Genomic DNA, 14364 nt, shown 5'->3' with positions numbered 1-14364 from the left:
TTTCCAGCTGTGTAGAGACCCTCCCACTTCCCGTATCCATATCCTCCAAGATAACAATTCTATTTCCAAAGGTTTTATTTCATGTATTGTTTGATGTTAAACTCTCCAAGGTTTTGCATCTAATGAGTGTCAGCGTGCAAGCTCTACCTATCTCATTCAAGAGAAACATGGCAGTTGAGTAACCAAAACTCAGGTGAACGTCACATGCTTCCTAGGCATGCTTAAGGAGCTCTTGTTTTGGGCTGAGAAAAAAGAAAGGGGCGCCTGCAGAAGTGAGAGGTACCCCATGCTCCCTGACACACACTCAGGGTGCTTCCTGTTTGATGACACTCTTCCATACCAACATGGTGGTCCAAAATGGAATCTCTTTAATTCTTCATCACACTTCTAAAAGATACAGAGGAGATATGAATTAACTGACTTTAAGTCAATGTTAGAGACATGAGGAGAAAAAGTTAACACAAAGAAATACAACACACGAAAGAAAATATGCAATGTTTTATAAGCTGCACACAGTTCAACAAAAAAGGTGGGGACACAGATTTGACACAGATTATTAAAAATATTTATTACAAGCAGATTCCTTTTCCCATATTCAAAAGAAAAACATATGACTGGAAATACTGAGATGGCAACTGGTTAAACCAATTCCCAGTCCTTATCAAGTTAGCAATCAATAAAGGAAAAGATATTTTGGAACTTAAAATTAGGGAAGCCTATACACAATTTAGATGGGGGGGGAAGAGAAAAACAAAAAAACCAAAATAAAGTCATATCGTTTACATTTTACAGCCTTTAATTAAGCACATAAAACTGTACTATTTAATATATTTCTCCATGAACTTTTTGTGAAATTCAGATCGCAGCGTATCATTTACAAATCTTTTGTCTTTCTTCTGATCATCTACACCTTTTGCACAGTTCTTGAAAACAACATCATCATCCCACCTGAAAGAAAAAAAGAAAATAGAACAATCTTACAATGCCTGTATCAACAGACAAGAACACCCTGTGAACTGTAAAGCTTATTCATCACACAAAAAGATGCTCAACCTGTACATCATTCAATGTAGCAATTACACCCAAAAGAATAAAGTAATTCTTTTTTTTTAATTTTTTTTATTTTTTATTTTTTTAAACATCTTTATTGGAGTATAATTGCTTTACAATGGTATGTTAGTTTCAGCTTCACAACAAAGTGAATCAGTTATACATATACATATGTTCCCATATCTCTTGCGTCTCCCTCCCTCCCACCCTCCCTATCCCACCCCTCCAGGCGGTCACAAAGCACCGAGCTGATCTCCCTGTGCTATGCGGCTGCTTCCCACTAGCTATCTACCTTACGTTTGGTAGTGTATATATGTCCATGCCTCTTTATCGCTTTGTCACCGTTTACCCTTCCCCCTCCCCATAGCCTCAAGTCCTTTCTCTAGTAAGTCTGTGTCTTTATTCCTGTTTCACCCCTAGGTTTTTCATGACATTTTTTTTTCTCTTAAATTCCATATATATGTGTTAGCATACGGTATTTGTCTCTCTCTTTCTGACTTACTTCACTCTGTATGACAGACTCTAGGTCTATCCACCTCATTACAAATAGCTCAATTTCGTCTCTTTTTATGGCTGAGTAATATTCCATTGTATATATGTGCCACATCTTCTTTATCCATTCATCCGATGATGGACACTTAGGTTGTTTCCATCTCTGGGCTATTGTAAATAGAGCTGCAATGAACATTTTGGTACATGACTCTTTTTGAATTATGGTTTTCTTATAGGCTGTTAGCTTGCTTTTTTATAATAGGAAGGGTAATCCTTATTTAGAACATACACAACATTCTTATTATTTCTCCAGTATAAGGAACTTTGAGTTAAAAAGCAGAAATTACATAAATATTTAATGTTTTCAGGTCTAAAACAAAGAGGCAGTACCTGGTTCTACCCTGATTAGTATGGACAGCTCTAGATGATAGCTGGATGATTTACTATAGTTAGATTATGTGGTTTTAAGGATTTTGTACATACTCTTTTATCAGTTAACATTTAGTAATCATTCACTGTAGTATTTACAATTTAGGGCAAAAGAAGAAACTATTGGGGTAAAACAATTAAGGCTCATATACTGGCTCTCATCTACATTAAACACAAAGCAAGAGCAGCTGAAGAGCTTAGGGCAGAATCTCTAGTTCGTTTCTCCTGGTTGGATTTCATAATGTGTAAGCTTAAAAAAAAAAACAAAAAACCACCCATGGATGGGCTACAAAATACATGTTTTATAGAAAATAAAGATTATGATTTCAAAGTATCATCTAGCATATAAAACACAAACTCATATATGTAATACATAAACTCTCACAAACATATATAAAATGAAAACCTATATAATGTGTGTGTTTGCCTGTGGACGTATGCACTCTAGAAGAAACTGCACATCGAAAATAAGCAAAGAACGTGGGCATCTTTGAAAACAGTGTTTTAAGTCATCACTGGTGCAGCGCAGAGAAATGTGAAAAGCTGAGCAGAGCTAGGTCAAATGTGATCTGCACATTAAGACAACATGTTTCAGTCTCTGAACGATTTTATCTGCATCCAAACAAGGCAGAACTATATAGCTTAATACAAATATAAATCAATGTAGTTTTTTCTCTACCCACTCTCTCCTCAACTCACTCCCCACAGGCTTTGACCCTCCCTCTCAACACCAGCACTGCTCTCCCAGGGCCCTAACTCCAACCGCCACTTTGCAGTACCCACTTCACTTGGCCTGTCAGCAATATCTGACCTAGATAAATACTCCCCTCCTCTTGAAACTGTCTGTGTGGCTCCAAGACACCTTCCAGCCTCTTTCGGTTCATTTCTTCCCCACTGGCTGCTCCTTCTCAGCCTAGTTTTTTTCATTCATAATTCATATAATCAATATTTACTGAGCCCCTAGTATGTACCAGGTACTATTCCAGGTAGGGACAGCTAATCATCTACCCGACCTCGAAATATTACCCCAAGCTCAGTCCTCTGGCCTCCTCTCTGGCTATACTCATTCACTAAGTAACCTCATCTAGTCTTCATGGCTTCAGGAAACTTCTGTAAGTTGACAGCTCCCAAATTCATGATCTCTAGCCTGGGCTAACTCCAGAACTGTGTATCAAGCTACCTACTCAACATTTCCACACAGACATATATATTATCCCAAAGTTACCATGTCTTAAATCGGTCCCTCCGCCTCCCCACCTCAGTTCACATTCTTCCCCATCTCTATCCTTTCAATAGCTCGGGTCAAATACCTTGGAGTCTAGTCTCTAATAAAATGTCACCTTTCTTGCAAATCCTCCCTTGCCTATGCAATTGCCATTGTAAAGACTTGTTTTTGTTTTTTACTATGAATGAGTCAGGAAGCCACTGGATGGTTTAGAACAGGATTGAGATCTTTTTTTTTATACCGTTTCAGTAGAAATACCAGGTCTAACATGCACAAAGCCAAGAAAACCAACGATGCCAAATACTGAATTTATATTGCACTGTCCTTTGAACACTCAGCAGGAACAAACTGCTGAATGCAGATACCATGCAGTGCAAGAGAGCTTTTATTTTAAAAGGACCATGATGCTGCTATGTTAAGGAAAAAAACCCGGGGGTAGGGATGGAGAGGTGGTGAGCATGCAAGCAGACCAGTTAGGGGGACTGCATCACTCCGGATGGAGATGGCAGCAGTGGAGGTGGTGAGAAATAATAGATATGGTTTAAATGTTAAGCCTACAGCAGGGTTTCTCAATCACACACACACACACACACACACACACACACACACACACAGAGTTGTTGGCAGCAGTGGAGGTGGTGAGAAATAATAGATATGGTTTAAATGTTGGCAGCAGTGGAGGTGGTGAGAAATAATAGATATGGTTTAAATGTTAAGCCTACAGCAGGGTTTCTCAATCTCACACACACACACACACACACACACACACACACACACACACACACACACACACACACACACACACACACACACACACACACACACACACACACACACACAGAGAGAGTTGTCCTTAGGAAGGCCGCTTGTAAGGTTGGTCCCTGGCTGGCATTTGGAAACTTGGATTGCAGGAATCTTCTCACTGTCACTGTGTCTAGACTGTCTGTACAAATATGTGGTTTATGAACACCTGCTTTCTTTCCGGGACTCTCAATTTTGGTATGTACTAGGCAGAGGTTGCCTACATGAGCAGCCAATAAAAACCCTGGGAGTCTCTAATGGGTCTTCCTGGGCAGCAACACTGCACAAATGTTAAAGGGTAAAGGGTAAAGAATGTGCTCTGTGTGACCCCTCATAGGAGGGACACAGCATAAGGAAGCACACACACTTCCTTCAGTGCCTTTTCCCTTTATGATCTGGCTGTGTATCTTCACTAAGTTAGTCATGAGAACAGCTACATGCTGAGCCCCCTTAGACCTTCTAGTCTCTGAATGTGAAGGATGGTTTTGGGGACCCTTGACACATATAACTACAATGTAAGCTTTGTAGGGTCAAGGGCTCAGTGCACTGCTCTGTCTCTAGTACTTAGAACAATCTCTAGTACACAGCTGGTTACTGTAAATATATACTGAAAATAAGTTTATTTTCTTTCATTCTCCTTCCATTATTCCAAAATGTAATGGAGAAAAATCTCAGTGGAAAGTGGGTATTAGAAGCTTTACATAATATAGTTTGCTATAAAACTCATACTGTGTGTGTGTGTGTGTGTGTGTGTGTGTGTGTGTACATATCTCTCCAACCTATTATTGTACAGTACCTTCTTTTAACTTTGAAGTTGGCCTGAGGTTGGGATGGGCCAGTGAGATTAAGGAGAGGGTTTCCACTCAGAATGTTTTCCATACGAATCCTTTCTTCTTCAGCCTTTTGTTCTTGTTCCTGCCAACAAGAAGGGAAGATTCATATTTACTTATATTACTTCTGGCATCAATCCTATAATATAACTCATATTTTAAAAGACTGTTAAGATTTTAAGAGGGAGATTGGGATAAGCATCAAGGTAGTATTGCTTTTTGTTTTTAAGACATTCCAGAAAAGTCTCACTTATCAAAATAATTGGGCATTTTCATTATAACCATTTCATGCTTGCCATCATACATTCATTAGTCTCTTTCTGACTTTGACATTCTTGACTTGCATATTTAAATCTATTTTCTTTCTTGAAGTACATACAAAATTACATAACTGTTTAAGAGAGTACATCTATAAATATTCTAATAATTTAAGAAGATATTAAACATCAAAAAGACACATTTAGCAAAGGAATTATCTCAATTTTTAAGGAAGGGTTATATATAACTGTGATTAAAAATAATTTTATTTTGAATTACTAACAATGTAAACTCGCATCTCTAGGACTGGTGACAAGTTATTATTAACCAAGAATTATGTCATAAAATAAGATAAACCATCGTGTAAAAAATTATATTCAGTAAACATGCATTTCTACGAATTTACCTGAGGTTTACGCATTTTATTCTTATGATTTATTGTTAATGACTTTCTATTTTTATCTGTCTCATCTGTTATCAGTTACATGCTTGTCTTTCTTCACTTTTATTTTAGCATTAACCTCTTTAAACTCAAATCACCCTCATCCTTCTTAGAATTAGAAATATAAAATGTCTAAAATCCTTAGCCATAACTTCTAGATCTACCTGATTCCATGCTATCTTAAACCAAAGACAGATCCCACTTTGCTGTGTTTTGGGGGTGACAAAATTGATGACTTAATATACCAAGGGAAAAAGGACTTTCTGGAAGTCTATTTATAATGAACCTGTGTTAGACCACTTGGAAAAATAACCTGATTTTCTATACAGGTTAAAGATACTTCATTTTAATAATCAAGTGTGAACAACTGATTTCATTTTTATGAGGCCAAATAATTGGGAGGTGAGAAGATGCAATTTTCAGGGAAATTAAAAGGAAAATTCCTTTAAGTCATTTTCAGACTTTAAGCAAGCAAAAGTGAGGAGCATCCATCATAGATTAAGAACAGATAGCTTTCTAAAAATTATATACTTATTTTTAAATTATATTGATGCTAAAAGTAAAAAGACATATCTCTGAGATGCTAGACAAACAGGAGCTCAAGCATACAATGTATCCAAATTTATAATATAACAACATATGTGATGTAATAAGGTCCTGATCATTTTATGTTCAGAATAGAATATTATTTCCTTTAGAGTTACTGGTTGATTGCCATACATGGCACTGGGGAAAAAAGGTGCCAACTCTTTCCATACTCAAGTACCAGGTACACTGTTTCATGACTATAGGTATAAAGGATGGACAGCCTGTGGTTTGGTCAAATCTGAACCATCTTGTTTTGTAAGTAAAATTTTACTGGAACACAGTCACAGCCATTTATTTATGCACTGCCTATGGCTGCTTGTATCACAATTAGCTGAGTTGAATAGTTGTGACGGAGGCTGTATGGCCTGCAAGCCTAAAATATTAACTATCTGGCTCTTTACAGAAAGTTTCTCAGCCCTTGACACAGGCTGACTGGTTTGAAAACATTTTGGAATATCTCAAAAACCAGCCACTAGAAAGCCAGACAGGGAAATGGGGGACAAATGGAATAAAACTGTCATTCAACTCCAAAAAAAAAACACTAACACATTTTGTACAAAGAAATCAGATGAACCTTGCAAAATTGCCAAGATCTTCTGTCTAAAATGTTTATGCTCCTTAAAGGTCAACCAAATGCATTTAAATGTCTCTTTGCGTATCCACAGCTATTTGGAGGCCAAAAGAATTTGGAACAGAACAACTGCCCTCTTGTGGTGTGCCACTGTAGGAATGGTCTTATAATTCTACAGGAGTTATGCTATCGTATGCCAAATTTTGACAGGAATTGTATTTTTAAATATTTTTCTTCTTCAAATCTGAATTCTAGCAGTCTTCAAAGCCTCTCCCAAAATCTTCCTCTTTTCTGAATTCTTCCCTGACCCTTCTGATCCATTTGAACTCTACCTCCCTAGGTTCTAAGCATTAACCTACATCAGTCTTTTCCCCAAGTCTCTTTCCTTTTTTTAAATAGAGCAATTCTTAGTTCAAATGAAATCTTACACAGAAGCCCATTAAAAAAGCTGCTCTTTTCCGGTTGAAAGTGGAGGCAGGGACTTCCCTAGCGGTTCAGTGGTTACGAATCTGCACTGCCACTACAGGGTACATGGGCTCGATCCCTGATCGGGGAACTAAGATCCCGCATGCTGTGCAGTGTGGCCAGGGGAGAAAAAAAAAAGTGGAGGCAGATATATCTACTTGAGTGTCTCACAATATATCAAGTTCAGTATGTGCCAAACAGAACTCATTATTTTTCTCTCCACTGAAACATGCCCATCCTTCGGCATTCCCTGATTAGTGTATAGCACCAGCATCAACCCAGAAACTGCCACAGCTAATCAGTCACTTTCTCTGGTCAATTTTATCTCCTTGATAGCTCTATCAGGATCTGTTTACTTCTCTCAAATCCAACTCCTATCATGCAAGATTCTCATAACTGCATGTGAGGATTATTGGAACAGCCCCCTACTCAATTCTTTCCTCTATCCTCCACACCTCAGCCAGAGTAATCATTCTAAAATGCATACCCAACCTTACCATCTCCAGCTGAAATCGACTAGCTCCACAGGTCCTTTGGAAGAGAGCTCAAACGCCTTTAGCACTGGTCTACAAATCTCTAGTGCTCTGACTTGCTCTTGCCTCCCAAGTTTTGTCTCTTACTGTTACTACTATGGGTAATTCACTCAAAGCTTGAAGGTACATACTATGGATCCTATTTAATTCGTCTAACTGTCTTTGAGTTAGACATGCTTTCCTTCCACTGTGTAAATGTAGAGACTGTGGGGACTCAGAGAAGCTAGGTTATATAAAATTTATTGACAGATGGCCTCAGCAAGTGCCTGGAAAGAAGGCTGGGTCAGAAGACAAGGAGAGAGATAAACACGGCCTCACTATACCTGTGGGTTCTTTGTAGGCTATGACTACATCTTAATCATCTTTGATTCTTCTGACACTTAACAGACACTGACTATATGTCTATTGAACAAATAACTGAATGAAGAGCATTTTGATGAGTATGTCTGAACTATTTGGAAAGAATTTCTAACATAACCAGGAGACTTAGGATGTCATAGGAATCACCAGATTTATAGACCTACAGGTCCTATAATATCGAGACATGGTAAGGATGATTTCTAATATAAGGTGATATTACTTGATTTAAAGAACACTTCTACTTTAGTTTATGTGAGAAGATGTAAATATTTAACATGCTGGTTTTACCTTCCTGGCCTGCTCTTCAGCTCTTTCTTTTTTAATTTTTTCCAGCTCTGCAAGAAGAGCTGCAGTATCATCATCATCACTCTCCTCTTCAAAATCTTCATCTTCATCTTCCTCCTAAAAAAGAATGGTGATGGCCCAGGAGATGGGAGACAAAATAGATTATTCATTTTTTTCCATAAAAGTGGCACTCATCAAATCTTTGGAGCAGGATTAATTTTCCTAGAGGGAAAGATAAATGTACCTAAATACGGTTAAAATTAGCAACAACCAAAAAATAAAATAAAACCCCACAAAAAAGCTTATAATTACTTACTAAAATGTCAACCTCTGATGTATTTTAGACATTATAACAGCAAAGAGTATAATGAAGGACCTTTCAAATTTACATAGTCAAATGGGAATTTACATATGAAAATATTTCTAAAACCATTAAAGGAACACTTTATACTAAGTGTTACAAAGTAACAAAGTATGATACACACTACATACTTTGACCCTGGGAGTCAAAATAATTTTATATAGCTCAAAACAACTAGGAATTAAAGACAGTCAAAGGTACAGAAAAGGCTGCTAAATTCTCAGAAAAAAATAGTTTCAAATGAATAATCATTATATCTCACTTAAAACTGAGTTCCTTATATTGAATTACTGAGTTAATTTTTAATTTAGTCTGTCAACTCTAGAATTACTAATATATATGCTTATTAGATGCTACCCTTGAAAAGTCACTCAGATTTTTCCTCTGTATGTAGAAAACTGCAAATTAATTACAGACTGTGCAGTCCCACTAAATTTTAATGTTAATTAAAGTGCCAATCCTTAAAAACCTTCCACTTAGATCACATTCCTCCCTAAGCACAGAGGGAGCCATTAAGTGCATTGAACATCTGGAAGGGGCATCATTGGTAGCAAGTATGGAAAGGCCTCTACATTCACTGCAGGGGATGCTATCAATAAAGAGCCCAGTCTGAAGAGTGCCCTCTGAAGGGGAATAACTACTCCAATTTCCATGGTTTAATACAGGGAATTATTTTTTAGGGAAGCGTATCTTTTAATAGATCTCTTCCTTCTCTGGCTCTCCAGAGATCAAACCTGAAGTTTGATTAACCACAAGATAATGCTTTTTGTTTTAAAATAAACTATAGAGTTTTGCATTGAAGTCAGAGCTATAATTGAATAATAGTAAGTAAAAATAAATACAAATCGCTTCTTAAAGCCAAAAGAATAGATAAAAAGGTATTTCAGAAAAATGGTAAGTAAATGACTACATGGAGATGAGAGGAGGAAGTAAAACATACATCTGTTAGAGGGTCGTCTGCGTCGAGGTTGGCAGCGGGAATCTGGTCCAACCGAGGCTTCTTTGACACTGAAGAGGAGGTTGTATGTTCTGGGGGAAAACAAACATTATCTAGCTTACTGAATCAAATCCTGCATTTCTTATAACATTTTAGGGACCTGTGGGCAAGAAGAGCTTAGGTCTTAAGCATGACAGTAGGGATTATAACCACAGTGCCTGGCAAATAAGCCCTTGGCAGATATCTATTGAATGAATTAATAAAAGTATTGATTTTAATATGGGAACTGCAGCCTCTCCCAGGAAATTTAGGAAATAGTTTACATACGCTAGAAATAAAAATGGAAGAATTTCATAGACAGAAACCATGGGGCCTCAAAAAGTCTGGCTGTGTAAGCAGTTAAAAACTCTTCGATCTGAACTGAAACAATGGTTGCTAAATATCCCCAGATCACCTAGTTCTTTCTAACACAGAAACATAAAAAGATGGAATTGGAATCAACTTCATTATCATCTCTAATCCAATCAAATCTTTCAAGAAACTGTTATAGCTCACACCCATATTTAAAAGCAAACAAACAAAAATAGTAATCCATTCCAATTACCACATGAAAGAAAAACTACTGTCAACATAACGTTATGAGAGAAACGTCTCGGGTAGTGTTGGCACCTCGGGTTGGCCGGTCTCTGTTTTTTTCTCTTGCAGCAGCTCTCTCTCTCTCTTCCAACTCTCTCCTGAAGTCACGGTTCCGAACTTCTTCAGGGGCATCCTGAGTGGTCTGTCTAAAGTAGAAACAAAACAGGGCAGAAATACTTCTAAAAAACACATGGCTGTAGTAATGGAAGACAATTCACAAAAAGCAACTTTGTCCTGAGTCCCTGAAGCATAAAGTCCCATTGGGGGAAATGGACAAGATCACCCTAATCTGAAGGTTACTAATAGGCATCCTGTGATGTATCCAATATTTCAAGAAACTCAAACTAAATCACATACTTTCTTATAATAAGGCTGCAGGCTGATCAAAATGTCTTTACTTTTGGTTAGTATGTTAATTCACAGCTTGTTAGAGTAACACTTTTAATCTCATATTGATTAGTACTGACAGAGCCTGGTGCCTCTGAAGTAATGTATTAGTTACTGTTCCATCTACATATGGAAATTCCTTGTTAATTGGTATTTCTGCTTAAGGAATATCTAGTAGCATTTTACAATCATAGAGCATAATTTTAGTGTCAGAAACACTATTGCATTCTACTCCTATGAAAATAGGTAAGTAATAATAACCCACACATGGTACTATCTCATGACCATGTCATTCAACAGATTTGGTCTTGCTTTGTGAAACAAGAGAAACAGAAAAGGCTTCATTACCTATATTTTATCTTTGTATGAGAGGGTAGGTCTCTGCTTGAATACTGCTTTGAGAGTTGGCTCAAATCACCTTCTCCTTTTCCTCTCCCCCCTCTTGCAGGTTCAAAAGTTGGCCTAGCTGCTGTTGTCATCTTCTATGCTTTGAAGAAAAACAGTGTCAAGTTATTTCCAATATGATGAACTCTCATTTTATAAAGTACTAATCAATATCCCTCCTTGTGAAACAATTTCCCTAACTTATTCCCCAAAACTTATAAAATAACCTCAAAAGCTCTGAACAAAACAAATAATGAGGCTCAGGGTGTACAAGGAACATGACAGATATTTAGTCTGTCATGAAGATATGAGTTTGTGTTCCTGTTCTCCTTCTGGCTCTGTGACCTCCGGCAAACCACCAAGCTTAAGTTTCTGTCATCTGTGGAATGGGGATACTCCTAATAGGATTATTAAGAAATGATGAGACTTGACATGTCAACACCCTCGTAAACTACAGTACTGCCATGTCCGAGTTTTAAAAAATCTCAGCTCAACCTTACTCCACCAGACTCCTTAAGGTTCCCATTTTATCTAAATCTCACACAGCAGAAAATAGGATAGTAACTACAAAAACAAAAAAGATATATAAAAAAAATCACTGACAAAGCTACCGAGTGTCCTGGAAAAAAAGCTAGACTTTGATGACAGTTAGAGGCAAAGTTCTTCAACAACCTTTTGTTGATCCAATTTTCTCCAGCAGCCAACGTAACACAAATCAGATCTTTTGCAAATTACAATTTAAGAAATGCTCAAAACACAGGAACCCACCCCCAAAGGTTATGCTACTTTTGCTTTTGAGCAACTAAAGGATACTGCATAGCAGATGTGGCTACTAAACATCCTCAAGCGTCGGAAAAGCAAGCGTCGGGGAAACTGGGGGAAATGGTACACTTCTCTCGATTTTCAAAAAAACGGGAGAGCGATGTACCCAGAGAGGGGGAGAAACAGGGTTGCCGGCCTCTGGGGGCGCCGCCGCCCCCCACATCCCCCCGGGTTATCATTACCAGCGCCTCTGGGGGGTTCACCTTCGGGCTGTCACCGGGAACCCGCTGACCCTTCACCCCTGCCCCATTCGGCGAGGGGTGGGGGCGCCCGGACCCTGCTTAACGCTGTCTGCACAGTCATCTTCACGCTGCGCTCTCCGCTGCCAGCCCGGGACTGGGGACGCTCCCGACAAGCGCTGAGCTCCACCACCCGCCCGCCGCTCCAGGGCCTCCTCTGCCCGCGCTCGCTTCTCCGCCTCCGTCCCCAATCGCCCTTTCCCGCCCCACTCACAGTCTGCTTTCCTACTGCCGCTCACTCTGGCCGAGCTCCGATGCAGTTGCCTCAGGAGATCATACAGACGCCATTTTAAATCTTGGCTCCCAGAAACCTCTGCGCCCAGGGCTAAAGCCCAAGACCCGGAAGCAAACCCCAAGCTCTTTAGCCGCCTTTCAGAGGCGGAGGCGGGGACCAATCAGCGGAGGCCAAGGTGGAAGTCGGCGTGACGACAGCAAGGGGCGGGGCTGAAACTGCCCAGGGGGCGGGCATTTGAAATCAGTGCTTAAGAGTAGACCCTAAGCATCGTTTTATACCTTCAAGAGCCAATTACTTAGTGTCTCTTCCGTCTTTTACTTTCCCGACCCCCTCCCAGACTCCTTCATTCCGGTACTGCGTGGACGGAAAGCCCCGGGTAGCAGACACCACGTCCCCGGCTAGCGAGAGAGAGCGTAGAAAAGGATTACACCAAACTGTTTAAATCCAACGGCTCCAGCTCCTTTCTCCTGAGCTAGACCCAACAACCCTAGAGAGTTGGGCTACGGAAAGACTAGTGTTTTCATTTAATTGGATATGAAGAAAGAACAAATATGTACGGGGGCAACCACGATCTTTATAAAGGTACCATTCCTGCAAAAATATTAGTCTTCAAAGCAAAGGTTGTATTCGCATTGTTTGTTAAAATTTTTATTTTTTAAAAAGCCTGAGTTCTAGTGGGAGGGAAGGTGCCACTATTAGAGCTTCCTTATGTATTAACCGACATGGAACTTTTAAAACGGTGGGCCCAACTGCCAGGAGCACTAGATGCAGTTATTAATGTAAGATGGCTACTCAGGTGTTAGGTGAAGTTTTAATAAGGCAGCGAACAGGAAAATGAGAAATCACCAATCGTCCTTACTCTTTCCCCGTAAAAAACCACTCTGGGAGCAGGGATCTTGTTTGCTTAGTTCATCTTGGTATCTGATCACATAGTCCTTGGCCACAGTAGATGCTCAATAAATATTTGTTGAACAAATGAAAATTCAACTCCCCCAACTTGGTTTCAAATGTAAAAAGCTCATAAAATTGAACACAGAAAAGCTTTTTACCCCTAGAACTCTTTCTTTGAACTTTACATGAAACAAAACAATAGAAAAAGTCCCTTCCCCCATAAAGTTCAAGATACAAATCTTGATTTTTCTTAGCGAAGCTATTACTCCCCTAGTCTTACACATCTCAGTAAAGGACACTACCATCATACTAGTTACTCAAACCAAAATCCCAGGGCTCCTACTTAAGTTCCTTTTCCTTCATTTTTCTCATCCAGTTTATTTGCAAGTCTTGCCAATTCTACTTTCAACATACACCCTAAATTTCATTCCACTACCCAAGTCCAGGCCACCATCATTTTCCGCCTGGATTGCAATTGCCCCCTAATGATCTTCCAGCTTCCACTTTTCTCCCACAGTCAGTTTTGCCTGTAACAATGAGAGTGATCTTTTAAAATTGTGAATCAGGTAGTGTTACACTCCTGCATAAAAATCCACTGCACTTAGAATAAAAGTCAAATTTCTTAATGTGACCTGATGTTTCTTAGGGTCTGGTTCCTACCGATCTCTCTGGCTTCACTTCTAATCAATCACTTTCCTACACAATAAGCTCTAGCCACAGCCAGCCCTGCATTTCTGTTTCACAAGCAAGATTCCTTTGCACTAGCTTATCTCTGCTGTCTGTGCCCCAACATAGCTGTATTATCATTCTTCAAGTCTCAGCTCAAATAATCACCTCCTCAGTTTTTCCCTGACATCTACATTTGCACCCCTGTCCCTCCAACACACGAATACCATCACATCACCCTGTTTTATTTTTTCAAAGTACTAAACACTACTGAATTTATTCTGTTCATTGTTTATTGCCTTGTTTCTTGTCTGACAGGCAGCATCACAAAGTCATTAAGAGAAGGGGATCTATAGCCTGACTGTTTTGGTTCTAAATTCCAGATCTGCCCTTTCCTAACTGTATCCTCAGACAAGTTATTTTCCCTTTCTGTGCCCTCAGTTTCCTCATGTATTAAATGGAGATAATTTCTAGACA

General features: G+C 39.1%; 1 protein-coding gene across 2 annotated transcripts; it reads right to left on the bottom strand.

The window, feature by feature from the left end:
• Positions 1-483: 483 nt before the first annotated feature.
• Positions 484-12404, bottom strand: CWC15 (CWC15 spliceosome associated protein homolog). 2 transcript variants are annotated; one of them, XM_082845221.1, is made up of 7 exons: positions 12310-12404; positions 10999-11137; positions 10297-10409; positions 9631-9719; positions 8333-8446; positions 4794-4912; positions 484-948 (listed from the first exon to the last, which is right to left on the bottom strand). In XM_082845221.1, exons 2-7 carry the CDS (start codon positions 11127-11129, stop codon positions 819-821), a joined length of 696 nt encoding a protein of 231 aa, XP_082701347.1. In that variant the 5' UTR covers positions 11130-11137; positions 12310-12404; the 3' UTR covers positions 484-818. The 2 variants fall into 2 exon arrangements, with proteins under 2 accessions (XP_082701347.1, XP_082701348.1); XM_082845222.1 differs by having other exon boundaries at positions 10999-11132; positions 12310-12402.
• Between the last annotated feature and the right edge of the window lie 1960 nt (positions 12405-14364).

This window comes from Leucopleurus acutus (genome assembly GCF_964270905.1).
Source record: "Leucopleurus acutus genome assembly, chromosome: 8".
Classification (NCBI taxonomy): Eukaryota; Metazoa; Chordata; class Mammalia; order Artiodactyla; family Delphinidae; genus Leucopleurus; species Leucopleurus acutus.
This window is presented reverse-complemented; position numbering and strand designations above follow the sequence as displayed.